Source organism: Capsicum annuum, chromosome 1, assembly GCF_002878395.1.
Source record: "Capsicum annuum cultivar UCD-10X-F1 chromosome 1, UCD10Xv1.1, whole genome shotgun sequence".
Classification (NCBI taxonomy): Eukaryota; Viridiplantae; Streptophyta; class Magnoliopsida; order Solanales; family Solanaceae; genus Capsicum; species Capsicum annuum.
Genome location: NC_061111.1, coordinates 148,416,195 through 148,425,094, shown reverse-complemented (window position 1 = coordinate 148,425,094; position 8,900 = coordinate 148,416,195). Strand labels below are relative to the sequence as shown.

General features: G+C 33.4%; 1 protein-coding gene across 1 annotated transcript; it reads right to left on the bottom strand.

Moving 5' to 3' along the window:
- Nucleotides 1-2,299: 2,299 nt before the first annotated feature.
- Nucleotides 2,300-8,554, bottom strand: LOC107839686 (50S ribosomal protein L1, chloroplastic). Its single transcript, XM_016683280.2, has 7 exons — nt 7,973-8,554; nt 5,674-5,853; nt 5,512-5,566; nt 4,239-4,366; nt 3,247-3,330; nt 2,826-2,951; nt 2,300-2,733 (listed from the first exon to the last, which is right to left on the bottom strand). Exons 1-7 carry the CDS (start codon nt 8,297-8,299, stop codon nt 2,599-2,601), a joined length of 1,035 nt encoding a protein of 344 aa, XP_016538766.1. The 5' UTR covers nt 8,300-8,554; the 3' UTR covers nt 2,300-2,598.
- Nucleotides 8,555-8,900: the final 346 nt, after the last annotated feature.

Sequence of the window (8,900 nt, the reverse complement as noted above, 5' to 3'; positions counted from 1 at the left end):
GAAGAAATTTTAAAGATTTATGGATGATTCTTGGAAGATTTATGTTCTTGATATAACCCTAGATATATTATCTCAAGAGAATTGGAAGAGAAAATGATGGAATTAGGGTTTGGATGGAATTCTCATATTTATAGAGGCCTCCAAAAGATGGAAAAAGACCAAAATACCCTTGCAAAAACGTCTCTAAATTGCTGAAAATAATAGCTCACGACATCCGTGACAGGTCGTCAGACCCGTGATAGGCCGTCACGAAATGTCGTCACAAAAGGGTCGAATTTTATGATTTTCTACCTAAGGCTGACGACGTCGTCAGAAATGTCATCAGAAATGTGACAGGCCATCGGAAACGTGACAGGCCGTCAGAAACATCGTCACCCTTTTCCAGATTGACATGCTGGAGTAAAATGGGTATAACTCTTTGCTCCAGTATCGAATTTTGGTGAAATTGATATCGTTGGAAAGCTAATTCAATTATCTATCTGTTGATAGGTCATGAGCTCAAAAATTCCAAGTATAATGAGAGATATACTCGTTTGAAGTTGACTATACCAATATCCTTCTCAAGAATTCAATCAGTAAGGAATGTTTTGATTCACCCAATCGTTAGGACATCTTTAAGGCCTTAACACGCATCATCCTTGATCAGAAAATAACCCAAAACATTATTTTATTTCTCATGAGCTTGATTCATGGTTGCACTATTGGTTAGAGTCTCGAGGCATTACATAAATATTTTTATATTTAGCTAAAAATATTTAAAAATTTAATATATTTTTTAAATATAATTTGACTCTCCAAATATTAATGATACTAAATAATAAAAAGTGAGAGTAATTATTTTTCACATTTTTTGATGATGAATTTTTTAAACAAAAAATGAGATTATCTATATTTTATGGAATTTAGAACAAAATAAGTAATTTAATAAGAAATATTAGAGATTCATACACATTTAATAAATATTTTATTTATGAATATATTATACGTTAAATTTATTTGAATAATTATTATGTTTATTTATATATTTTAATTTCTCTAAAAAATAATAAAAATATCGACTCCATTATTGAATTACATATTTTAAATGAAATATTTTTTTAATCACTTAAAATTTGATATTTTATATATCAATTAAAATGAATTTTAATATTTTATATTATATGAGTGATATGTATTTAAATATAGTGACATAAACAACAAAGCATCTTTTACTTTAATAAACTTAAGTTGAAAATTTTTACTTCAAACTAAAGAAGATGTAATAAGATTTTTTTTAAACACACACGGCATAATCATGGGAAGGCACACGCAAAAAAATTAAAGCTAAATAAGATGAAAGTGTTATTTTAAAATACACACGATATAATTATGGAAATGCACACAAAAAAAAATTAAGATAAAGATGAAAATTTTATTTTTAAGAATAAATATTAAAAGCTTGAAAAGAAATATATATATATATATATATAAGTTAAATAAGATGGAGGACATTTTGGTAATCAATTAATTCATTCCTAGAAATTATACCATGCATATTACTTTGAATACAACAAATCAAACACTCAATAAAAAATAATCTCAGCATAACTAATCTGAGTATAACTAATCTTGGTATAACTTGTTTTCAAACCAAACCACCCGTTAATCCTTTGTTACAATGTTGGAAAGGGAAAGAGGATGGATGATATGATATTGACAGGGGAGAGGAGAAGTCACCAACTGTGTGGCTACAAATTGGGTTCATTATCTGATTGGCCTATATTGTCTCCATATGGACCAGAAAATAGTTTTGACTTTTTCTTTCCAGGTTTTTGCATGGATAGTTTGGTTTGGATGATTTTAAAACTTTTGTCCTCAAATATGACAGTGTTGAACTTTTTTTTCCCTGATGTTCATTTCATGAAAACTTGTGGACCAAAGCATCTGTATCTATGACCTAACTAATTAGCTAGACATAACTCGACAGGAATTAAGTTATATACACCTTCTATGGCAATTTACATGTGGATTCTGAAACTAAAATTTTACTTTGTTCGATCTATGGCAATTCACATGTGGATTCTGAAACTAAAATTTTACTTTGTTCGATCTATGGTAATTCACATGTGGATTCTGAAACTAAAATTTTACTTTGTTCGATATAAGTTCAGTAGGAGGAACTAAAATATGTGGTACAACATAATTTGTTGTGTTTTACGGCATAACTTAGTGATATTATGCTGCAAAAATTTAAATGTCAGGATCATTCACCCCATCAGTTGTTGGCACAATCTCAGACATGAACACAAATTAGAGAATCTTGCAGTGTAAAAACTTCTGAAATTTGAGTAAAGCTCCCCTTTTTGCAAATAGAAGCATGATGTACATTAGCACCTAATAAGAATTAAACTGAACATAAAAAATGACAACATGAAACAAGATTAATTTTTTAGCAACTGTGCCTATGAATGCTTCCACAGTGATATTGACAATATGGCTTTGGATCTCCTTCAAATTCCACCTACTTCGTATCCTAACCCTCACAAAATGGAACCTCAGATGAGGCGCCGAGAAAGCTAGGTTAGATGATAGAAGATGCAATATACATGTCTCGGTCAATTAAGCACTCGGAAGCTTGTACTCGAGGATCTCTCTTACGTTTAACCTAATGGATGGCCCCATCGACGAACATACATGTGCACTCTTCCAATAAACTCCTTTGGCACCTGACGGCTTGTTTGCTTCTACTGATTTCTGTCAAAGAAATGCAGAGTGATTACTTTTAAACGGTGTGTTTAAACTGTGCCGGAACAAAAGAAAGAAATAGAAGCTAAGGATAAACTTACCACGGCTGCAATGAAGTTTATGATAAGATCTTCTTCCGAGAAATTGGCTTTTCCAAATGGCAAGTGAACAATTCCAGTTTTATCTGCTCGGTATTCTACTTTACCCTTTTTGAATTCTTCAATAGCCTGGAAGTACAACAAGTTGACATAACTGAATGTCTTCGAGGAGAAAAACACTACTCAAGACCGAAAATAGTCCAATAAGTAAGTCATCACTACCTACTCGATAATTACTTTGTTTCTCATTTTCTCAACTCTGTTGTTTCACATTTTCTCAACTCTGAATGACTTTCAGCTAGGATATACGTGTTTTTCCATTTTATATAATGATCCATGTATCCTTCCATTACATGGAGAAAGTTGAAGATAAGAAAGTATTCTGATTAATTTTATTCACAAGCAGAAAATACTGACGCTTCACCTGAGGTATATTTGAAGTGACAGTGCCAGCCTTTGGGTTAGGCATGAGTCCTCTAGGTCCTAGGATCCTACCTACGGCAGCAACCTGCAACAAATAAAAGAGAAAATATCAACATGAATGCACAAAAGAATGTCGCAAAATGAGTCACAGATTTGTCCAGGAGCAAATAAAACTAATTTCTAGACAAAAGTAACTTAAAGCGGTGCAAATTTCTTAAATCAGCCGTCAGCCAGCCTTAAAATGAAAAGAGTGGGAAGGGAGCCTCTGTGATTAATCACTCAGCTTAAGCTAGGCTTCATATATCCATCCATCTGCAGCATTACGTTTATGATGAGCAACATGGACCATAATTCAGTTCAAATATACACAGCAAAAAATGTCACATGAAATGGCAGATAAAGCATGGAAAAATCGTGCACAATATGACGACAGAATTTTAAGATTGAACTTTTTCAGAAAGAAGGTAGGTTTTCTTAGAAAATATATACATGATGACTAGCCAGATTTTGAGGTCGAGGAATTTTAAGAGCACCAACCTAGCAAAAGGCACGAATACGTGTACATTGAATAACGGAGAAAGACGGTAAAGCGAGTGATAGAAGCTTCTGTGAAAATACAATCAAAATATGTTTCATTCAACCAAATCATTATTTTAGCTGTGACGTTTTTCCAGAAGAAAAGTGGAGGACAGCTAGAGCTTTTCACTAGGTCATGTGAGTTGGTTCGTAACAAGTTATGCATTAATAAGTTATAAACTCAGGTTGATAAGGGCCAGCTTATGCAAAAAAACATTAGGAGCTAGATATGCTGAATTATTTGAGATGGAGACAGCCATTCTTTGCCTATTACAAACTTCAATATGAAATTCACAAAACCAAGAGACAGAAGTTCATAGGCTGGTTGTCGAAGAGAGAATTAAAGATGAAAAAGGAGATCAAATTGAACACCATCGGCAAGTCAGACATTTTTATCAGCAAAGACTATAGAAACACCTTAGACATCATATCTGGTGTTGCAATCAATTTGTCAAACTCCATAAATCCTCCCTTTATCTGTTCTATCAAATCCTCTCCACCCACTATATCAGCTCCTGCATTTTTCGCTTCATCGAACTTTTCACCTGTAGAATTTTAGCTGCAACACAATTAGTGTACCGAATAGTGACTACAACTCTCAATGTTTACCTTATCAAAAGAAAATAGCAACTATAGTTCCAAAGAAAATTTTCAATACCAAAATGATCAAAAATTACAAGTGTGACCACATCCCAAATACAAACGAGCCTACCATAGTGCATTCAGTAGATAGGGTTACATTCTGGAAGTTCTCCTTTTTCTTTGGGATGTGTTTAAAAAAAAGGTGGGATGCAAGCTCTAAGCTCACTAGATAATCTGATTAACCAAGCCCTAATTTGGGATGACAACCATATCTAATATTCTAGTTTGCAGAACATTTGCACATTATCACGCCCAGTTGCTTGTCATGTACAGTTTTGTTAAATGACATTTTAATTTGCTTAATACAAAATAAAAATGGCAATATTTTCGAGAATCAATGATAGGAGTTCACTGACGACCTTAATGGACCAACTATTAAAGAATCTGTTTCCTATATTTATTTCTTCACTTTTTCCACCGTGCATGAAGAGATACAGTTTCTATTATGCAGCACAAAAGACTTAAATATGACCAGAGAGTAAACATGCAACAACTTCATTGAAAGGTTACCCAGTAATTCAAGCATAGTACATTTTATGAGTTGGACTTCAGCAATATTTAATCAAGATAGTTTATTACTCCTTGTCTTGAGCCGGGGGTCTATCGGGGGTCTATCGGAAACAGCCTTTCTACTTCTCCTGAAGTAGTGGTATGGACTACGTACATCTTACCCAACAGACCCCACTAGGTGGGAATACACTGGGTTTGTTGTTGTTGTTGTAAATCCCAACTTTTACAGTTGGAAGATTGTCTTTGATAGTCTAGAGAAGAACCAGATATGGATTTCCTATGTGCAGTGGTAAAAGACGAAGAATTTCATACATATGAACACATATTTACGGTGCGATACTATTTCCTTAAAGATGAGAGATGATTCCAATGAATGCAGGCAATTAATTATATTTCAGATACCAACTTTTCCTAATGGTTTTTCAAAAAGCATGTCTTGCTCTCAAGGGCATTAACGACGCAATCTTCAGAACTGACGACCAATTTATTTGGCATACTTATCACGATTGATTCACACAAAACATATCTTAAGGAGTACCTTGGGTAAGAACAGCTACTTTAACAGTTTGACCTGTTCCCTTGGGCAAATTAACCTGAAATAGAGAAGTAACCACAATTGGATATACTTATATACCACTAAACACTCTATATAAATTTTTGAAGTATGTATTGATGATTATTCAAATCTTTGAAAACTTACAGTAGCCCTAAGCTGCTGATCGTTGTATTTTGGGTCAATATTGAGCCGAAAATGAGCTTCAGCTGTTTCAACAAACTTTGAGCTAGCTGTTTGCTTGAGCAGTTGTATAGCCGTTTTCAAGTCATACTCCTTCTTGATTTCTCTTAATTTTTGAATCTCCAAGAACCTCTTAGACCGCGTCTAATTATGATGGAAAAAGAAGTAACCATTCTATGAGAAAATAGATGGAGCAAAGGGTAAATGAGATAGAGATAGAAACGGATAGTTTTGATGCTTGAGGTAACAGCTACAGGAAAAGTATATCAGAAATGTAGCCATTACTGGTTGAAAGAAACAAGCATATGCAGAAACATGTGAAATATTCAACCTACAACAACATACCCAGTGTAATCTAACAAGAGGGGTCCGGGGAGGGTGGTGTGCACGCAGCCTTACCCCTGCCTTGTGAAGCTAGAAAGGTGCTCTTTCCAAAAAGACCCTCAGCTCAAGTAAATAAATGCGAAATGTTCAACCTAAATACTGCATATTTCTTCAGATGTCTTAATATTAGGACAATGATCACATGAGAAAGTTCAAATGGCTTAGTTCAATTGCCACTACATGAAGTCTAACATTTGCTGCATCAAAAATTGATTGTTTTATTACCCAAAAAAAAATTGATTGTTTTGTTCCTGATTGATCTTTGCCGTCTTAATTCCACTTTCTAATAAGATTCTTTTACCACGGTTTATCAGTATTACACCAAAAGTAACTTAAGATTCTGAATCCACACATGTTTGGGCAGGAGGAAGATAGTCTACATTAAACGGAAAATATAAAAACTTGTCCTCTGATAATAGGAAAGTACAGGTTATGGAAATACTTGCTTCATAACTTGCCAACAACTATAAGCATATAAAACTACCTTTCTTTAAAATGACACATAGTGTAAGACTGGGCAATTGTGACGCCACTCGCCAACCACAATAAAGATACAATCTTCACTTAATACTATTTCTTTTCCCTTGCTATGAAATTGTAATTTACATATTATTTAATTCCACTTCATAATCCCAGTATAATTATAATGTTTTTTTATAGGGACGGTGTCCCCGCAAACTCGTACACCTCGATTAAACCACCATGTACCTGTTAGTTCCCACTCAGTTAACCATGACTTAGAGATGCAACGGAATCACCTATTATTATCTCATCATGGCACCAATCAGACCTTCACGGTTTAAATCAGTACTGACCAAACTTTACATAACAAACAAATTCAGACAAGTTCACCCATAAAAAATGAACCAACAAATTCCAAAACAGGTCATATTGATAGTATTATCACCACAAAGACCACCACGTAAAGAACAAAAGCAAAACCCACATATCATACAAACCAACAACGGCTCACCTTTCATCAAACATCCATAAAATTAATAACAAATGGAAAGTCTCTACATATTCTTGAAGCTATTTTCACAGTAATATCATCTCAAGAATCAAGAAATACAAAAATTAAGCAAAACCCACATATCATATAAACCAACAAAGATCCATCTTTTATCAAACATACACAAAATGAATAAGAAATGGAGAGTTTCTACATACTGTATCCATTATAGGGACAAAAAAAAAAATCATTTTTTGATACTAACATCATCAGTAGAATCAAGAAACACAAAAAATAAGCAAAACCCACATATCATACAAACCAATAAAGACCAATCTTTCATGTAATATCCACAAAATCAATAAGAAACAAAGAGTTTCTACACAATCTTCTTTTCGATAACCGTGCTGTCCGGCCAACTTTCGCACACCTAAACTAGTCCTCCTTGGGGGCAAAAAAGTTATTTTCACAGTAATGTCATCACAAAAATCAACAAATACAAAAAATAAGCAAACCCCACGTACCACAAAACGAAAAAAGAACCCATCTTTCATATCTAATCATCATTAAAAAAAATGAATTGCTCAACATACTCCATCCCCTTTAGGACAAAAAAGTTAATGTTTCTAGCAATATCACCACAAGAATCAAGAAAATACAAGAATTAAACAAACCCCACATATCACAAAAGGGAAAAGCACCCATCTTTCACATCTAAAATCAACCAAAAAGAAAAAAGATAGGTTGTTCAACATACTATATCACTTTTCAAGGGCAAAAAAGCTATGTTCATAGCAATATCATCACAAGAATCAGTAAATACAAAAAAATAAACAAACCCCACAAATCACAAAACAAAAAAATCCAATCTTTCACATCTAGAATCCAAAAAAAAAACCCCAAATATATATAGGTTCTTGAACATACTCTATCCCTCTTCAAGGGCAATGCAGCTTTGCCTTTCTTAGGCTTAGATGGTGGAACTGCAACAGCAACAGCAGCCCCTTCTCCACCTTCTTCACCTTCCTTTTCTACATCCTCTTCAACCTCAGCTTCAGCAGCCATAGCAGCAGCAGCAACCACAACATGTCCATTCTTCCTTTCTTTATACTGAAAGACTAATGGATGTAAAGAAAAACATTTTTGGGTTGTAAAAAAGAGAGGCTTTGATTTAAAAAGTAGAGAATTGGGGTTGAGTTCTTGTGAGAAAAGGGAAGATAGAGTTAGTGTAGAAGGTGTAGTTGTGGAAGCCATTGTTGTGTACTTGTGTTGTTGTGGTGATTAAGTGAAACTCATGTGTATATATCCATTTGGTGTATGTTGTGATAATGAGATAAGAGGGTGTCTATCAAAGTGTATTATTGGATTTACTATTTTTGACATTTTGACCCAATGAAGTTAGAGAATATGTGAATTGGACTATTGGATTTTGGTTTATTGACATTGTAAGGCCTCTACTGACGAAAAATTCTTGGGAGAGGATGAAAACATATTATTATAGTCATTTTTAAGTTGATTTGATCCATTCATTTGCAGAGCTATTTATTTGATTGCAGATGTATTTAGGGGTTATTTGATTTGTGAAGAGGATTTGGAGGCATTAGAGAGTTGTACCCATATTCAATTGTCTATAGGAGGCACTTATGAGTTATGACTATCTAAATAATTAATCTTAAAAATTAATAATTAAAGTAATAATACATGTTTTTACTTAATAATGATTAAGAGTTCATTTGAATAAGATTAAAATCTGATCAAATCAGTTTTTAATTTTTAATTTTTTTTAGCTTTTTTAGGTGTCTGATAAAATTAAAAAATGTTTAAATAAATTAAAAATTGATTTAAAAAAATAAGA

What these genes read in the sequence shown, in the direction of transcription:
- LOC107839686 (XM_016683280.2), bottom strand. Translation starts at nt 8,299, where the DNA reads ATGGCTTCCACAACTACACCTTCTACACTAACTCTATCTTCCCTTTTC. An exon ending in AGTAGCTGTTCTTACCCAAG is followed by an intron (nt 4,367 to 5,511) that starts GTACTCCTTAAG and finishes AAAATTCTACAG; the next exon opens with GTGAAAAGTTCGATGAAGCG. An exon ending in TAAACTTCATTGCAGCCGTG is followed by an intron (nt 2,734 to 2,825) that starts GTAAGTTTATCC and finishes TTTCTTTGACAG; the next exon opens with AAATCAGTAGAAGCAAACAA.